The sequence below is a fragment of the Protopterus annectens genome, chromosome 2.part0, assembly GCF_019279795.1.
Source record: "Protopterus annectens isolate FY-2018-M chromosome 2.part0, PAN1.0, whole genome shotgun sequence".
Classification (NCBI taxonomy): Eukaryota; Metazoa; Chordata; order Ceratodontiformes; family Protopteridae; genus Protopterus; species Protopterus annectens.
In genome coordinates this window covers 900,823,485-900,844,175 of record NC_056728.1, presented here as the reverse complement: position 1 = coordinate 900,844,175, position 20,691 = coordinate 900,823,485, and the positions used below count along the sequence as shown (strand labels likewise).

General features: G+C 39.2%; 1 protein-coding gene across 7 annotated transcripts in view; it reads right to left on the bottom strand.

The window, feature by feature from the left end:
* LOC122793286 (A-agglutinin anchorage subunit-like) overlaps window positions 1-20,691 on the bottom strand; it is a 1,003,124-nt gene that overhangs the window by 703,268 nt on the left and 279,165 nt on the right. For 6 of the 7 annotated variants that reach the window (XM_044061154.1, XM_044061150.1, XM_044061151.1 and 3 more), the window contains 2 exons: window positions 16,371-16,439; window positions 13,382-13,450 (listed from right to left, as the gene is read on the bottom strand). In XM_044061154.1, the coding sequence (XP_043917089.1) occupies window positions 13,382-13,450; window positions 16,371-16,439 (138 nt within the window). The remainder of the gene's footprint in view (window positions 1-13,381; window positions 13,451-16,370; window positions 16,440-20,691) is intronic. The other variant, XM_044061156.1, reaches the window with a different exon arrangement.

Below are 20,691 nucleotides of genomic sequence, written 5' to 3'. Positions count from 1 at the left end.
ACCCCTACCTATCTAGTTATTTGTATTACAGGGTTACGCAGTTATCACATGCACTATAGAGCTTATAGGGCTGATAGGTGTCTAATGGTAGTTGTAAAGTGAATGACAGCAGCAGATATTGTGAAGTAGGACAATGGGAAGTGTACTGATTGGGAACAGCCTCCTAATACTTAGACCTACAGAGACACACACACACACACACACACACACACACACACACACACACACACACACACACACACACACACACACATGCACACACACACACACACACACACACACACACACACACACACACACACACACACACACACACACACAGGCAGGTGATGTGATATTATAACCCCTACCTGAGTACTATTACACAATGGAACTCACCTTCATGCTGGCACATGTGAATGGTTATGACCGGTATGTCACTATCCGCAGCAGGGCATCACTCTATGCCATTCAGGGTATCCATGTGTGTGACTCACTCTGTGTGTGTGTCCCTGTGTCTCTATTTTCTATCACTGTCTGTCTCTCTCTTCCCAACATCTATGTGTGTGTATGCTTGACATATTGTTATCTCTTCCCATATATTTGTCTGTGTATCTCATGCAACAGATGCAGATATATCACATATGGGCCACCTACAGTTAGCTGAGGGTAATCTTGTCTGATGAGTGCATGTAGGGACAGTTAAGGTGTACATAGCTGTCTGTATGCAAAGACATATATACACAATACAGTCATATAGTCTGATGTGGGTTCCAGCATGGCCTGTGATTCTCTAAGTGTAGGACCATGCCCAGTGTGACTTTTTCTAGTGAGAGTGGGACTCCATTCCAGAGATAAGTGTACTCCAGTCCAGGGTTTTGTGTGCTACAGCCATACCTCTCAGAAGTAAACATGACTTTCCTAGGGGTACAGGGGTTTGTTTTAGCAGACATTTTCTGACATATCTGAAGTCTGACACTGCAATGTATTGTGTCATTACCTAGTGACAGACATCCTCAGATCATCACAGTGCTTTACCAGAGGACTACAACATGTGTGATGCACAGATCAATATAATGAGCCTGACTATATACATTCTTGCCCAAAAAGGCCAGTTGAGAGGTGTGGCTATAGCCGGTTGACTGATTAAGCTTTGTAAACAGTCCAGCAACTTGGTGATATACTGGCTGAGGATCTCCTGCTTGTGTGGTAACCTTCTTACCTAAAAAGTCTTATCCTGGTGTGGCCATACATCTCAACTGTACAGTTTTTGGCAGATTGTCCAGGCGTTTGCCTAGAAGTTTAATCCAGTATACATAAACTTGTGTTTTTATGGCAAGTTAGTTGCATATAATTGAAGACTGATGTTACAAAATAATGACAGACATTAGTGTGTCAGACTTCATAACCTTAGATAATTCCTGCTAATGCAAAACCCCTTATCCTATCAAGTTTCTCAGTATCTAAGGGCAATATTTACAACACGTCTATCACTGTGCCTTTGTCCCACTTTTATTTATGACCTTATCCAGATGTCTTGCTTTCAGAGTTTGGGAGGTATGGGTGTGGGTACAGAGTGCATTTTACTCTGCAGAAATGTCCATTGCATGTGTAGTATATTCTACATAGCACTCTGACTTCCAGGTATGTCAGTGGCAAAGCAGTACAGAGTAATGTGGTGAACCACTGACAGATAGTTGTCTATAGGTTGCTAGTTTGCTATGTCATTAGCAGGGTACTATCCCTGAAGACCTTATAATCCATGCAGAAGAGAGTGTTGCCCATGTTAAGATATGTCGGTACACAGAGCTCCTGTCCAGCAGGGACACAGGTGGGATCACAGGACTGAATTTTGTGTTTCCCGTGCACTTATACAGGGAGCACTTCATGATGGGTTTTGAGGCACTTTGCTCACTGTTGACAGGGAGTGTATTCAACAGATGGGGGAGTGTGTGGTACACATATCTGTCACACCAACAAGCCATACTGATATCACATCCCAGGTTGATGCTGCATCTACAGGTTGATGGAGTGTGCCTTGAGTTGCAGATGTGCAACAGTCCCATCAAGGCAGGGTCTGGATTGCTTTGTATGCCAGACAGGGGTAACCTCAGCAGAGTCTGTATGGAATGGGGTTGAGGGACAGTGCTGTTAGCCTATCTGTGTAGGGTAGGTGTTTGGGGTTTGGGGTAAGGCCTTAGTGTTTGCAAGACCCTGGTGTGTGGGGTCTACATGGTCTGTGGTGTGCAAGTTTGTGGAATTCTCATATGTTTTGCCTCTGAGGTGTCCATTGTTTGGGTTTTGTTTTGTTGCAGACCTCCACTTACATGGGTGTGTGTTGTGTATTTGCAGGTGATGTTTACTAACTCATTACACTGCATGGCATGTATGTTACAACAATCTGTTCTGGTGTGCACATTCTCCGTTTGTCTGGTCAGTGGTTCCCCTTCCCCTTATATGTGTCTCTTTGTCCTTCTGTAGTTAGTCACAGGCTTTGGCCCCAGTGGCTGCTGTTATGTATTTGTAATTCTGATGTGGTCAGGGTACATGCTGTTGCATCAGACAAAAGAGTGTGGACTTCACATCATTGAGTATACCTATTTAACACGTTGTCCATCATTGCACCACTCCATTTGCTGTCCTTAGACGGTTTGTGTTGCTATATGTTATCATGAGGCTACAGTTGGGCCTAGCTGTCATGCCATCACAGAGGCTGAAATATGACAGTCAGACAAAGGCCCACACATGGGGACAGGGTGTTAATAATGTTCTGCCAAACATAGACAGTAGGGAGACCGGTTTGCTCTTATGGGTTTGACATCTGTTTCCCCACTGTCTGCCATTGCTGTTTTGATATGATCCTTTCTTGTTTTGCAAATAGTTGGCAGGCAAATGCAATGTTAGGACAAACAGAACAAATATACAAGGCATACTTGTGCTCCTTCTGTGACAACCTGTGTCATTCTAGGGTTATGGCTGTTGGCCAGTGATATGTCAGTGCTGACACAGAAAGGTGGCAGCCTTTTATCTACTGGCAGTACAATGACCTTCAGATGCCTGCTGTCCTACTAGGCACCATACCTCACAACTTCTGAGAGCCAGACATCTGGACAAAGCCATAAGTGATTGGGAACAGAGGCCTAAATATAGGGACCATTTTTAAGTACTGTCCTTACAAACCTAGAAAGGTGATTCAATAACAGGTTTTGCACTTGCATGCATATTTCTGTAGGATATGCAGTCTGACACTACAATCTGTCATTATTTTCTGACCTTAGACTTGCGTAATTTGCCAGTGAATTTCCAGACAACTGCTATTTTATGTTATACAGACCACTATTATGATGCAAACCTCTGGACATTCTGTAATAGGTCTTTACAGCTGAGAGGTATGTTAGGCACTGTGTAGGTTTCTCCAAGCTGCATACTGTCCATATGTGTGCCCCCTGTCCATGACCTGTACAGCTTTCCTGCATTAACAGATATTGACATCTGGACAGTGTGTTCATCTCCTACTGTAGGTGTAGCTTACATGCAGAATAGTTGGCACTGCAGTTCTTGGAACATGGCACTGTCAAAGACAGCACTGTACCTATGCCACTACAACACAACAGCCAGGAGTAAGTGCTGGCCACATCCTGACAGTATTAACCACAAATATACAAAGCTCATTGACCCCTGCATATTGTGAACATGCAACAAATTATTATGTTGATTGGGCAGCCTTGGCAATGTGTTGTCTGCTGCTATTTCCCTGAAAACATGCATGTTACTACTGCATTTCTATGAGAATATGGGTGTGGAGGGGCACACCTGTCAACTGTTCACTTTTCAAAGAGTGTGCTTGTGCCTTGTCCTGGACACTAGAGACATAACACTACAAACCACAGATCAGATTGTAAAGGCATAACATTTTAGTTTCTGACTTCTTTCCCTTCACAGCCTTACTGCAACTGCAAAACCTGCTGTGCTATCACTGTGTAAGTCTGTAGGGGGTATTTCATCATTATTGCCATTTGTGGGCCTTTGTCAGACATTTCTTAATGGTTTTCTACAGCTAACTTGCTGGGCAAGGCGGAGGGGTGAGTATGGGACTCCCACACTGACATCTATGCCTGTGACCTATGACCCCTCAGTTAGTTGGCCCCCCACATATACTGCAATGGGATTTGTCACCTTGGGTACTACTGCATACTGTGGGAAGGCCAGTATTGGGCAAACATTTCCCGGTGTCCCACATAGCTGTCAGTTGTCTGCTGCTATTCCAGTAGGCCACCCCATTCCCTTGCATGCAGGCAGCAATACCATAGATATGCTACCAGAATATACTAATCCATTCATTTATTGTTAAGAAGACTGACTTACCTTGTGCCTGTGGCAGTTGGGAGGATGGTGCTTGAGGGCTGTCTATGTCAGATGCTTTCAGTACATTGCCTATACATGGTAAGTTACAGGTAGTGTGATGTGTGTCATCCATTTTACTGGGTGTGCAAGTCAGAGAAAGGTGTCAGTCCCTGGGTGTCTACAGTGTCAGTGTGTGTGCTATGCATGCCACTTTGCCAATGCCAGGGCATACTGGGCATGCCTCCATCTGCCTGCAAGAGCTTATTCAGCGGGTTTCTCCTCCAAGTCCCTCTGTGCCTGTGGGGACCTTGGCAATGATGGGGGAGCTGTGTGGCCCTTCCCCGCTGCTGTTCCTTCTGCAGCTGTTTCTGCATGGACCATATTGTGTAGCATGGCACATACTATGAACATGTGTGCACATGTGGTTGGAGAGTACTGCAAAGCTCCAGCAGATATGTCAAGGCAGTGGAACCATGACTTGAGCATCCCAAGCACATGGTCTAGAATGATCCTGGTTTGTGCACGTGCCTCATTATGGCATTCATGAGAGAGTGTGTGTGCATTTCTGATGGGTGCCATCATTCACAGTGCCAGTGCATAGCTAGCATACCTCACCAGATGGCCATACAGGATGTCCCCACTGGCAAATGCCTGGTACAGCTATGATGAATGCCAGATATGGGAGTCATGATAGTTTCCAGGGCTTCCAGTACATACATTCATGATAATGCCCTGGGCATCATGGGTTACGTAGACCATACCCTGTTCACTGGGTGCTGCTTTGATGTGGATGTGCATGCAGTCTATCGCACCCAGTACCTCTGGGTAGTCTGCTACATGGTGGAAGAGACACATATTGCTGGTCCTCTCCTCACGGGTGTTGGGGAAGTAAATGTGCTCACCAGCATGTGGAAGCATGGCATCCAGGAACTGGTGGAGTACCCTGGATGCACATGCCTGAGACCCCCATCATGTCCCCAGTAGGTCTTTGGAAAATACCTGTAGCTAGTATTCTTAAGGTTGCACATACCTTGGTATCCACTGGGATGGGTTCCCCTCTTTTGGCTCTGGGTCTGAGGTGAGGCTGGCAGAAATCAATAAGTTGCGGAATTATGTCTCTGTCCACCATGTAGCACTCTACTATCTCCAGATCATGTAGCCCCTGGTAGGTTACCCTGGGTCTGAACAATCTTCTCCTCCTCAGTCCGGGGCAATTGTCAGTATTATCCTCCTCACCTTGCTCAGCCTCTAGCTCATACTGATGTATCAAAGCAAAAGCAGCCCCTAACATTTTGTTGGTTAAAATTTCCCTGCATGTGTACACCAATGGTGCAGAGTTTGCGGGAAAAAAAGACTGAAAGGTGTTTGCATAGTTTATACCATTGTGCTGCAGAGGCTGCCTGTATGATTGGATGACTATGATGCATTCCACCTGTCTGCTATATTGTTTGCATGTGATTGCTTTAATTCTGCTTATTTCCCTTTTTTAACATTTTTTCTTTCCCATTTCTGCCCCTTTTAAGCTCCGAGGTGCTCTACGTAAACCCTCCACCCAAATGTAAACAGTTCTGTTATTTCAGGGGGGTTTTTTTGTATTAGACCCAGTGCATGCCATGCAAACCTGTTTAGCTAAAGTGAACACTTTGAAGCAGAAATGGCCCTCTCAGGATGCGAACACGCTCTTTATTTTATGGAATAAGTCAATACAGCTTCAGACACACCCCTTGCTTAGCTCTGCTTGCACCAAACATGACACAACCCTTTTTCATGTCAGCTGCTTCTCCTGCTTACACCACTGCCTTATTGCTCCTACACAGTTAGGTGCAGCCAGAGAATAGCTCCCATTTAGTGATTCAATAAAATATAAAAACAACAAGATCACCAAACAAACAACTATTACCTCTGCTGAGAAAATATAGTCCAAGTAAAAATCCAAATAGCAAAGGTATGGCTCCAGAATAAACAGTCATTAATTCCAAGAAATATATAATTCCCAAAAACTGAAGGCAAAGAAGATAGTCTTTGAGCTCAGCTTTAATAACACTAGAGTTCTAGTCTAGAATATTATTACTCTTCCGTTGTAGACCTAATATCCCCACACCTCACATTGTCATAAGTCCTACCTAAAACTAAAAATTTAAAAATATGTGATTAATTTGTACTCACTACATGTTTCGCTAGTGCATTAATAAAGCTCTTCTTCTTAATATTATATAAGTGTTCTCTAATTCTTTCCTTTAATGAGTGGTCAGTTTTACCTACATAATATTTATTACATAAAGTGCATACAGCAAGATATACCACATGCATAGTATTGTATGTTGCACTAACATTAATATAAAAACCAAGATAAAAAGACCCACCAAAACACCAGATAAACGTTCCTGTTCGCAGAGAAACACCAATAAAACCATAAAAAAGAAAAGGAACAAAGCAGGGTCTCTTAGTATAAATCCACACGAACTTTTATTCACAATATTGTACTGGTCAGATAAGCGCTTTCACTCGTTAGAGCTTCATCAGATCTACGTTAGTCAGACCAATTAACCATCTTAAATACAAATTAAAAAAATCACATCCTATCACAAACTTCAATTAATTCAAAAATCTAATTAATATAACTGAATGATAAATTAATTAAATAATAAAAACAGTATTTCAGAAGCGTTAAAGTGATATATCAAAAAAGCAAGTGCATTCATAAATAAATGGCTCACAAAGCTCAGAATGGAGCAGCTTGAATAAAAATACATGAGAGATATATATACCTAAAAATTCTATAATATATTATATTAAAAATGTACAAATAAATGCATGTATATCCATTAAAAACTACTTTTATAAACACAAAGTTAATGGTATGTGTATAAAAAAGATATAAATAGGCATGAATATAAATATAAATATAAACATAAAATGAACATACATAATTGATGCAGAATGTGAGAGCTAAAAACACGAATACAGGATAAATATAAAGGACAAGTATAAAGAAAACTTTATTATAGAATTTTTAGGTATATATATCTCTCATGTATTTTTATTCAAACTGCTCCATTCTGAGCTTTGTGAGCCATTTATTTATGAATACACTTGCTTTTTTGATATATCACTTTAACGCTTCTGAAATACTGTTTTTATTATTTAATTAATTTATCATTCAGTTATATTAATTCGATTTTTGAATCAATTGAAGTTTGTGATAGGATGTGATTTTTTGAATTTGTATTTAAGATGGTTAATTGGTCTGACTAACGTAGACCTGATGAAGCTCTAACGAGTGAAAGCGCTTATCTGACCAGTACAATATTGTGAATAAAAGTTTGTGTGGATTTATACTGAGACCCTGCTTCGTTTCTTTTCTTTTTTATGGTTTTATTGGTATTAATATAAAAACATTTACCTGTATCTGGATGTTTAAAAACTGTATTTGTAGAAATAAAGGTGCAATAGAACGGAAGAGTTAGAAGCCATTTAGATAGTTAGACTCAGGGCAAATCATGGTCATGGTCTTAATGACCATGTCCTTATAAGAGCTATATTACGCAAGAGACCTTTACATAGGTAATATATGTTTATATGTCTTTATATATTTTTTTTTCAACTGTTATTATTTATATATTATTAATTTAACATCATTGTATTGTTGACATGTCTTAAATGTGATGTCTTTTTAAATATGTAATGCTATTTGATCACATGATGTTTTAAATGTGTATATATAGGTGGTTTACATCAGCTAATTTTAAACACCTGATGAAGCTGTATGTGAAAGCGCTAGTGTTATTAAAGCTGAGCTCAAAGACTATCTTCTCTGCCTTCAGTTTTTGGGAATTATATATCTCTTGGAATTAATGACTGTTTACTCTGGAGCCATACCTTTGCTATTTGGATTTTTATTCAGTAAAATATGCTCATTTGCATACCCCACTGCCTTAGTCCCTGGTTACACCACCACACCAGAGCCTTCTTCCTTAGCAACCAGCGTTACCTGTTATTGTTTTGATTTTGCATGCCATACACTGTAATAGCAAAATTCAGATTTCACTTAAAATTGTCTTTTCACATATTTTTCTTTATTTCTGGCACAATCCCGTTTGCGTGCTACTGTGCTATGCTTAAACATCCAAAATTGGTCAAAAAAAACCTTTGATTTTTATAATTGTGCAACTCTTTTCCAAGCCAATGGCCATATTTTTGGCCATTGGCATGCCTAATGTTTATAATACATGGTTTACTTTGAGCTGTCATGCCTCCATTTTGATTTTTGCAGATATGTACTTGGTTAGTAACTGGATATAGTTTTGAATCTCGCACTGTTCTTGCACGGATGCCTGCCTGCATACTGAATCACTAATTCACCAGCAAATGAGGTAATTAGCATAATTCAGTGGTGTTCATGCAAGAATAATGCTAGCAGGCTCATGCACGCCCCAAGCCCTTTTTTACTGGATCGCTTGGCAGCCATATTCCATGCAGGAGCTGCTGCACTATTTCTGCCTGGAAAAAACGGATTATTGAATCCTGGGGTTTGACTTTCATAAAGAAAGTCATCTAGTAAGAAGAGTAGAAAAAAATTCAATGTATCGTGGTGCATGCACACACATGCGTGAGTGCGCTTACACACACACATACACACACACACACACACACACACACACACACTTACACACAACCGCTCGGACACAGACGTGCATGCACATAGCAATACTCCCCATTCCCCTATTCTTAAATACATCTATCATATTTATGTACAGTGTCCTAAGTGACCATTCAGAAGCTGTATGAAGGAATCTTCTTTCTGACAATACTTGCAAACTTAATCCAGTTAAGATTAAATAAAAATTAAAATGCTAACAGAGATTTTGTAAAATAAAAATGAATCTTCCTTTTGTTTTGTGTAATACATGAAATATACTTTAGAATTAAAAAAAAACGAGTTAATAACAGGACTTTTCAAAGTTAGAATAAATATGGCTATAAAAAATACTATAGAAAACATTTCACATATCACACACACACACACACACACACACACACACACACACACACACACACACACACACACACACACACACACACACACACACCACACATGCACACACACACACACACACACACACACACACACACACACACACACACACACACACACACACACACACACACACACACGCACGCACACGCGCACACACACACACACACACACACACACACACACACACACACATGCATGCACAAATCAGATTTAAGAACAGCCTCAGTGTTTTCAATAAAACAGGTACACCAAAATGGCTTTTGATGACCTTTATTAACTTCCAACAAGATAGCCTTATTGCATCATTTCAAAATGTTAATCACAACATGAACATCCTTGTAACCACAACATAACCACATCACAGGGCAGTGTATCCCCACTCACCCTGCCCAAATAAGCAGCATCCAAACCACCACTCACTTATTCTTACTAATTAAAGACGTGTCCTACCGCTGATTTTCATCCCCCATACTCAAGACATCTACATGCAACAACAAATAAGAAGTGTCCACACCACCGCTCACTTATTCTTACTAATCAAAGCAGCATCCGACAATCACATTCATCCCCCATACTCCTTACATCAACATCCAACACCAAGAGGGGGAACAGAACAGGGACAAGCCTGCCCCTCTTCCCCGCCTAAACACCCACCTCACAAACCACTCCATTCAAAATGACCCAACATGAGTGAAACAATGTGACTTTTTGTGTACCCCAATGCCATGCCCTTGTCCTGCAGTACATAGTGCCTTGTGGAATATATGTATATTACTGCTACTGCATGAATTATTGCATGGTTCTTGCCACGGGATGAAGGATACCTAAGTGCATCGTTCTCTGAGCATGGAATAATGTGCCAGACATGCTACTTCTATTATTTTACCAGAACCCTACAACTGTGGCATTTTCTCATGTGAAATAACTAAGCTGCCCTTAGCAATCAGCATACAGTAATTCCTTCTATTATTCCAGGATAATTTCACTGCCAAACATCATCACTGCAGTAATGATTCAGTATAGAACAAGTTAATAAAAAAATAATAATAATAATTCATGTATGTTTGCCTGACTGTGTTGTTGAGTGAACTGCTTCACTTGATGAATATAGAATGGAATTATCAGGAGTTACAGTACCTGTAACATACAAAACAGTTGTAAAGGACCATTAAACTCAATGTGCCATGCCCTTATGAAAAAAATTATACATATGTAAAATTATATCTTTATGTACAAAAATCATTCTTTCATTTCACTTGCTTCAGCCATTTCATGATCAAAATGCAAAAGAAAAGTATACTGGCAGAAAATATGTACATTGCAGACTGCATGAACTAATCCTAGATAGAAAACCACTGTACTGGTCCACTGCAAGATCTTTCTGTGTGTGTGTGTGTGTGTGTGTGTGTGTGTGTGTGTGTGTGTGTGTGTGTGTGTGTGTGTGTGCGCGCGTGCGCGTGTGTGTGTGTGACTGTGTTTCTAAATATAAGTATGAGCTCAAAGCATTTTGTTGAAATGTGTGTTGTTTGTTGAAAAGGAAAGAATTCAAAGGTTATATTTTACTTGCTGTACAGGTGGTGTCAGTGGAGAAATCAGTACCTGTAAAGTTTTTTTAATTATTGCTGTTTTCTCTAATATATCTGTCACCTATGATATGTGAGTAAATGGTTGCTTTTATGAATTAGATTTTTGTATGTGGTGCTGTACTGTAGTTGTCACACACTAATGGAGAAAGGGAAAAGTAAAGAAGGAATCAGCAATGGTTTCTTATTTCATCGGATTGTTTTTTATCTGATGTAGTATATTTTAATGTAGCAGTGTAATCAGTGTAGAACTCATCACTATCTGAAAAACAGACCGAAGTCTAACTTTGGCAAACTAACTAGTAAACATGACTAAACTATAACCATAACAGATGTTAACAAAATATGAAAATACCTCTAAAGTGCATCCCAAAAATGATGATGCTTTTCCTTAGTTTGAGTACAAAGCTAGCAATCAGACTAGATGCATTCCTTTCATGAAACGTGCAAATTTCTCAGTTAGGTGAATATTCTAGATGGAGCACACCACGGAAGGCTGAAGCTTTAAAAATAAACTTTTATTTTAAATCAAATATTAAACAGTAAAAGATTAATTTAATGCTCTGGATTATCACAGTTTGTTCTCTATGCAAAAGTATATGCAAACTGCATAAAGGCCTACCCAACAGAAAGTTACACGTTTGATGAATTCCACTCAAATGAGTAAAAGTAAGGCTGTAACATGAGAAAATCCACACATACACAAAAATAGATGACTGGAGTATGTGATTATCTGTTTTCTGAAATTTGTGAGATATCTTATTTTGTAGAATTAGAAAACTTGGTTAACTACATGATTTTGGCTTTCATAAAGAAAGTCATCTACTAAAGCAAGAACAGAAAATAATTCAATGTATCTCGTGTGTACACACACATACACACACACACACACACACACACACACACACACACACACACACACACACACACACGCACACACGTGCACACGCGCACACACGCACATGCACGCACATACGTACATACACACGCGCGCGCACACACACACACACACACACACACACGCACGCATGCGCGCGTATGTACAGAGCAACCCTCCCCTTTCCCCTAATCATATATACAGCTATCATGTTTATGTACAGTGTCTTAGAAGAACAATCTGAAGCTGTATGAAGGGAATTTCTCTGTGACTCTATTTGCAAACTAAATCCAGTTAAGATTAAATAAAAATTAAACTGCTCACAGAGATTTTGAAAAATAAAAATGAATCTTCCATTTGTTTTGTGTAAGGCATGAAATATACTCTAGAATTAAATAAATGAGTTATTGACAGGACTTTTCAATGTTAGAATAAGCATGTCTATGAAAACTACTGTAGAAAACATTTCACTTATCACACACACACACACACACACACACACACACACACACACACACACACACACACACACACACACACACACACACACACACACACACATGCATACACATGCACACACACATGCATGCACAAATCATGTTGATGCACATCTGTCTTTTCAATAAAACATGTACACCAAAATGGCTTTTGATGACCTTTATTAACTTCCAACAAGATAGCTTTATTGCATCATTTCAAAATGTTAAACACAACATGAACATCCTTGTAACCACAACATAATCACATCACAGGGCAGTGTATACCCACTCACCCTGAACAAATATGCAGCATCCACACCGCCAATCACTTGTTCTTATTAATTAAAGAAGTGTCCTACACACACTTTCATCCCCCATACGCACTGCATCCACACCCAATACCAAATAAGAAGTGTCCACACAACCGCTTATTTATTCTTACTATTCAAGGCAGCATCCCACCACTCATTTTCATCCCCCATACTCATTGCATCCACACCCAAAACCAAATAAGAAGTGGCCACACCACCACTGATTTATTCTTAATAATCAAAGCAGCATCCTCCTATTCACTTTCATCCCCCATACACCTTACATCAATACCCAACACCAAGATGGGGAACAGAACACGGACAAGCCTGCCCCTCTTCCCCACCTAAACACCCACCTCACAAATCACACCATTAAAAATGACCAAAATGAGTGAAACAATGTGACTTTTTGTGCACCCCAATGCCATGCCCTTGTCCTGCAGTACATAGTGCCTTGTGGAATATATGTATATTACTGCTACTGCATGAATTATTGCATCGTTCTTGCCACGGGATGAAGGATACCTAAGTGTCATCGTTCTCTGAGCATGGAATAATGTGTCAGACATGCTACTTCTATTCTTTTACCAGAACCCTACAACTGTGGCATTTTCTCATGTCAAATAACTAAGCTGCCCTTAGCAGTCAGCATACAGTAATTCCTTCTATTATTCCAGGATCATTTCACTACCAAACATGATGACTGCAGTACTGATTCAGTATAGAACAAGTTAATAAAAAAATAATAATAATAATTCATGTATGTTTACCTGACTGTGTTGTTGTGTTAACTGCTTCACTTGATGAAGACAGAGTGGAAGTATCAGGAGTTACAGTACCTGTAACATACAAAACAGTTGTAAACGACCATTAAATTCAGTGTGGCATTGAGATGTCAGACATACCCTTATGAAAAAAATTATACATATGTAAAAATATATCTTTATGTACAAAAATCATTCTTTCATTTCACTTGCCTCAACCATTTCATGATCAAAATGCAAAAGAAAAGTATACTGGTAGAAAATATGTACATTGCAGACTGCATGAACTAATGCTAGATAGAAGACCACTGTACTGGTCCACTGCAAGATCTTTCTGTGTGCGTGTGTGTGTGTGTGTGTGTGTGTGTGTGTGTGTGTGTGTGTGTGTGTGTGTGTGTGTGTGTGTGTGTGTGTGTGTGCGTGTGTGTGTGTTTCTAAATATAAGTATGAGCTCAAAGCATTTTGTTGAAATGTGTGTTGTTAGTTGAAAAGGAAAGAATTCAAAGGTTATATTTTACTTGCTGTACAGGTGGTGTCAGTGGAGAAATCAGTACCTGTAAAGTTTTTTTAATTATTGCTGTTTTCTCTAATATATCTGTCACCTATGATATGTGAGTAAATGGTTGCTTTTATGAATTAGATTTTTGTATGTGGTGCTGTACTGTAGTTGTCACACACTAATGGAGAAAGGGAAAAGTAAAGAAGGAATCAGCAATGGTTGATTATTTCATCGGATTGTTTTTTATCTGATGTAGTATATTTTAATGTAGCAGTGTAATCAGTGTAGAACTCATCACTATCTGAAAAACAGACCGAAGTCTAACTTTGGCAAACTAACTAGTAAACATGACTAAACTATAACCATAACAGATGTTAACAAAATATGAAAATACCTCTAAAGTGCATCCCAAAAATGATGATGCTTTTCCTTAGTTTGAGTACAAAACTAACAATCAGACTAGATGCATTCCTTTCATAAAACATGTGCAAATTTCTCAGTTAGGTGAATATTCTAGATGGAGCACACCACGGAAGGCTGAAGCTTTTAAAATAAACTTTTATTTTAAATCAAATATTAAACAGTAAAATATTATTTTAATGCTCTGTATTATCACAGTTTGTTCTCTATGCAAAAGTCTATGCAAAGTGCATAAAGGCCTACTCAACAGAAAGTTACACGTTTGATGAATTCCAGTCAAATGAGTAAAAGTAATGCTGTAACATGAGAAAATCCACACATACACAAAAATAGATGACTGGAGTATGTGATTATCTGTTTTCTGAAATGTGTGAGATATCTTATTTTGTAGAATTTGAAAACTTGGTTAACTACATGATTTTGGCTTTCATAAAGAAAGTCATCTACTAAAGCAAGAACAGAAAATAATTCAATGTATCTCGTGCGTACACACATACACACACACACACACACACACACACACACACACACACACACACACACACACACACACACACACGCACACGCACACACACACACACACACACACACACACACACACACACACACACACACACACACACACACACACACACACACACACACACACACATACACACACACACACACACACACACACACACACACACACACACACACACACACACACGCACGCATGCGCGCGTATGTACAGAGCAACCCTCCCCTTTCCCCTAATCATATATACAGCTATCATGTTTATGTACAGTGTCTTAGAAGAACAATCTGAAGCTGTATGAAGGGAATTTCTCTGTGACTCTATTTGCAAACTAAATCCAGTTAAGATTAAATAAAAATTAAACTGCTCACAGAGATTTTGAAAAATAAAAATGAATCTTCCATTTGTTTTGTGTAAGGCATGAAATATACTCTAGAATTAAATAAATGAGTTATTGACAGGACTTTTCAATGTTAGAATAAGCATGTCTATGAAAACTACTGTAGAAAACATTTCACTTATCACACACACACACACACACACACACACACACACACACACACACACACACACACACACACACACACAGACACACACACACACATGCATGCACAAATCATGTTGATGCATATCTGTCTTTTCAATAAAACATGTACACCAAAATGGCTTTTGATGACCTTTATTAACTTCCAACAAGATAGCTTTATTGCATCATTTCAAAATGTTAAACACAACATGAACATCCTTGTAACCACAACATAATCACATCACAGGGCAGTGTATACCCACTCACCCTGAGCAAATATGCAGCATCCACACTGCCAATCACTTGTGCTTTTTAATTAAAGAAGTGTCCTACACTCACTTTCACCCCCCCCATACTCATTGCATCCACACCCAACACCAAATAAGAAGTGTCCACACAACTGCTGATTTATTCTTACTAATCAAAGCAGCATTCTACCACTCAATTTCATCCCCCATACTCATTGCATCCACACCCAAAACCAAATAAGAAGTGGCCACACCACCGCTGATTTATTCTTAATAATCAAAGCAGCATCCTCCTATTCACTTTCATCCCCCATACTCCTTACATCAATACCCAACACCAAGAGGGGGAACAGAACAGGGACATGCCTGCCCCTCTTCCCCACCTAAACACCCACCTCACAAACCACACCATTCAAAATGACCCAAAATGAGTGAAACAGTGTGACGTTTTGTGTACCCCAATGCCATGCCCTTGTCCTGCAGTACATAGTGCCTTGTGGAATATATGTATATTGCATGGTTCTTGCCATGGGATGAAGGATTCTTAAGTGACATAATTCTCTGAGCATGGAATAATGTAGCAGACATGCTACTTCTATTATTTTACCAGAACCCTACAACTGTGGCATTTTCTCATGTGAAATAACTAAGCTGCCCTTAGCAGTCAGCATACAGTAATTCCTTCTATTATTCCAGGATCATTTCACTGCCAAACATGATGACTGCAGTACTGATTCAGTACAGAACAAGTTAATATAAAAAAATAATAATTCATGTTTGTTTACCTGACTGTGTTGTTGAGTGAACTGCATCACTTGATGAAGACAGACTGGAAGTATCAGGAGTTGCACTACCTGTAACATGGAAAACAGTTGTATAGGACCATTAAACTCAGTGTGGCATTGAGATGTCAGCCATGCCCTTATGAAAGAAAATTATACATATGTAAAAATATATCTTTATGTACAAAAATCATTCTTTCATTTCACTTGCCTCAGCCATTTCATAATCAAAATGGAAAAGAAAAGTATACTGGCAGAAAATATGTACATTGCAGACTGCATGAACTAATCCTAGATAGAAAACCACTGTACTGGTCCACTGCAAGATCTTTCTGTGTGTGTGTGTGTGTGTGTGTGTGTGTGTGTGTGTGTGTGTGTGTGTGTGTGTGTGTGTGTGTGTGTGTGTGTGTGTGTGTGTGTGTGTGTGTGTGTGTGTGTGTGTGGGTCTCGTTTTGTGTGTGTGTGTGTGTGTGTGTGTGTGTGTGTGTGTGTGTGTGTGTGTGTGTGTGTGTGTGTGTGTGTGTGTGTGTGTGTGTGTGTGTGTGTGTGTGTGTGTGTTTCTAAATATAAGTATGAGCTCAAAGCATTTTGTTGAAATTTGTGTTGTTTGTTGAAAAGGAAAGAATTCAAAGGTTATATTTTACTTGATGTACCAGGTGGTGTCAGTGGAGAAATCAGTCCCTGTAAAGTTTTTTTAATTATTGCTATTTTCTCTAATATATCTGTCACCTATGATATGTGCGTAAATGGTTGCTTTTATGAATTAGATTTTTGTATGTGGTGTTGTACTGTAGTTGTCATACACTAATGGAGAAAGGGAAAAGTAAAGAAGGAATCAGCAACGGTTTCTTATTTCATCGGATTATTTTTTATCTGATGTAGTATATTTTAATGTAGCGTGGGCGGTCACGGTGGTGCAGCGGTTAGTGTTGCAGCCTCACAGCAAGAGGTTCTCCGGTTCAATGCTGGGGTGCCTTCTGTGCGGAATCTGCATGTCCTCCCTGTGGTCGTGTGGGTTTTCTCCAGGTGCTCCGGTTTCCTCCCACATCCCAAAGACATGCTGTCGGTAGATTGGACACTCTAAATTGGCCCTAGGTGTGAATGTGTGCCTTCTGTGGAAGGTTGAGTGCTGGGCTGGCAACTCAACAATGCAAAACTCCACTGCCAATCATGAGTGGACAGGTGATCTGCTGTCGCAGCCACTAAACGGGAAAAGCCGGAAGAAGAAGAAGTATATATTACTCTAACCATGTAATCAGTGTAGAAGAAGTATATATTAATCTAACCATGTAATCAGTGTAGAAATCATCACTATCTGAAAAACAGACCAAAGTCTAACTTTTGCAAACTAACTAGTAAAGATGACTAAACTATAATTTAACAAAATATGAAAATACCTCTAAAGTGCATCCCAAAAATGATGATGCTTTTCCTTAGTTTGAGTACAAAGCTAGCGATCAGACTAGATACATTCCTTTCATAAAACTTGTGCAAATTTCTCAGTTAGGTGAATATTCTAGATGGAGCACACCACGGAAGGCTGAAGCATTTAAAATAAACTTTTATTGCAAATCAAATATTAAACAGTAAAAGATTATTTTAATGCTCTGGGTTACCACAGTTTGTTCTCTATACAGAAGTCTATGCAATCTACATAAAGGCCTACTTAACAGAAAGTTACACGTTTGATGAATTCCAGTCAAATGAGTAAAAGTAATGCTGTAGCATGAGAAAATACACACACACAAAAATAGATGACTGGAGTATGTGATTATCTGTTTTCTGAAAAGTGTGAGATAACTTATTTTGTAGAATTAGAAAACTTGGTTAACTACATGATTTTGGCTTTCATGAAGAAAGTCATCTACTAAAGCAAGAACAGAAAATAATTCAATGTATCTCGTGCGTACACACATACACACACACACACACACACACACACACACACACACACACACACACACACACACACACACACACGCGCGCGTATGTATAGAACAACCCTCCCCTTTCCGCTAATCATATATGCAGCTATCATGTTTATGTACAGAATCTTAGAACAATCTGAAGCTGTATGAAGGGAATTTCTTTGTGATTCTACTTGCAAACTTAATCCGATCAAGATTAAATAAAAATTAAACTGCTCACAGAGATTTTGTAAAATAAAAATGAAACTTCATTTTGTTTTGTGTAATGCATGAAATATACTTTAGAATTAAATAAACGAGTTAATGACAGGACTTTTCAATGTTAGAATAAATATGTCTACAAAAACTACTGTAGAAAACATTTCCCATATCACACACACACACACACACACACACACACACACACACACACACACACATGCATACGCATGCACACACACACATGCATGCCCAAATCATATTTATGCACAGCCCCTGTGTTTTCAATAAAACACGTACACCAAAATGGTTTCTGATGACCTTTATTAACTTCCAACAACATATCTTTATTGATTATTTCAAAATGTTAATCACAACATGAACATCCTTGTAACCAAAATATACCCACATCCCAGGGAAGTGTATACCCACTCACCCTGAACAAATAAGCAGCATCCACTCCACCGCTCACTTATTCTTTTTATTTAAAGAAGTATCCAACCACTCACTTTCATCCCCCATACTCCTTACATCAACATCCAACACCAAGAAGGAGAACAGATCAAGGACAAGCCTGGCCCTCTTCCCCACCTAAACACTCACCTCACAATCTACACCATTCAAAATGACCCAAAATGAGTGAAACAATGTGAGTTTTTGTGTACTCCAATGCCATGCCCTTGTCCTGCAGTACATAGTGCCTTGTGGAATATATGTATATTACCGCTACTGCATGAATTATTGCATGGTTCTTGCCACGGGATGAAGGATTCTTAAGTTGCATAATTCTCTGAGCATGGAATAATGTGGCAGGCATGCTACTTCTATGCTTTTTTCAGAACCCTACAACTGTGGCATTTTCTCATGTCAAATAACTAAGCTCTTTTCCCAGTTAGGGGTCACCACAGCAGAACTCCAGTCTGCTAATGATTGGCTGCAGATTTTCACAAACGCCTAAGTGCCAGCTCAACATTCAACCTTCAATGAAGACACACCCATTTACACATGTGTTTCAAACACCCACCCAACCATGGGGAGGGCATGCAGACTCCACACAGAAGGCACTCCCAGCACTCCTGCCAAGAATCGAACGTGAGAACCGCTTGCTGTGAGGCAACAACGCTACCACTGCACCACCGCGGATGACACAGAAATCAGTAATCTGTAAAGTTTTTTTAATTATTGCTGTTTTATCTAATATATCTGTCACCTATGATATGTGAGTAAATGGTTGCTTTTATTAATTATATTTTTGTATGTGGTGCTGTACTGTAGTTGTCATACACTAATGGAGAAAGGGAAAAGTAAAGAAGGAATCAGCAATGGTTTCTTATTTCATCGGATTGTTTTTTATCTGATGTAGTATATTTTAATGTAGCAGTGTAATCAGTGTAGAACTCATCACTATCTGAAAAACAGACCAAAGTCTAACTTTGGCAAACTAACTAGTAAACATGACTAAACTATAACCATAACAGATGTTAACAAAATATGAAAATACCTCTAAAGTGAATCCCAAAAATGATGATGCTTTTCCTTAGTTTGAGTACAAAGCTAGTGATCAGACTAGATACATCCTTTCATAAAACTTGTGCAGATTTCTCAGTTAGGTGAATATTCTAGATGGAGCACACCACGAAAGGCTGAAGCTTTTAAAATAAACTTTTATTGCAAATCAAATATTAAACAGTAGAAGATTATTTTAATGCTCTGGTTTACCACAGTTTGTTCTCTATACAGAAGTCTATGCAAACTACATAAAGGCCTACTCAACAGAAAGTTACACGTTTGATGAATTTCAGTCAAATGAGTAAAAGTACTGCTGTAGTATGAGAAACTACACACACACAACAATAGATGACTGGAGTATGTGACTATCTGTTTTCTGAAATGTGTGAGATAACTTATTTTGTAGAATTAGAAAACTTGGTTAATTACATGATTTTGGCTTTCATGGAGAAAGTCATCTACTAAAGCAAGAACAGAAAATAATTCACTGTATTTCATGCTTACAAATGCACACACACACACACAGACACACACACACACACACACACACACACACACACACACACACACACACACACACACACACACACACACAGAGACACACAGACACACAGACACACAGACACACAGACACACACACACACACACACACACACACACACACACACACACACACACACACACACACA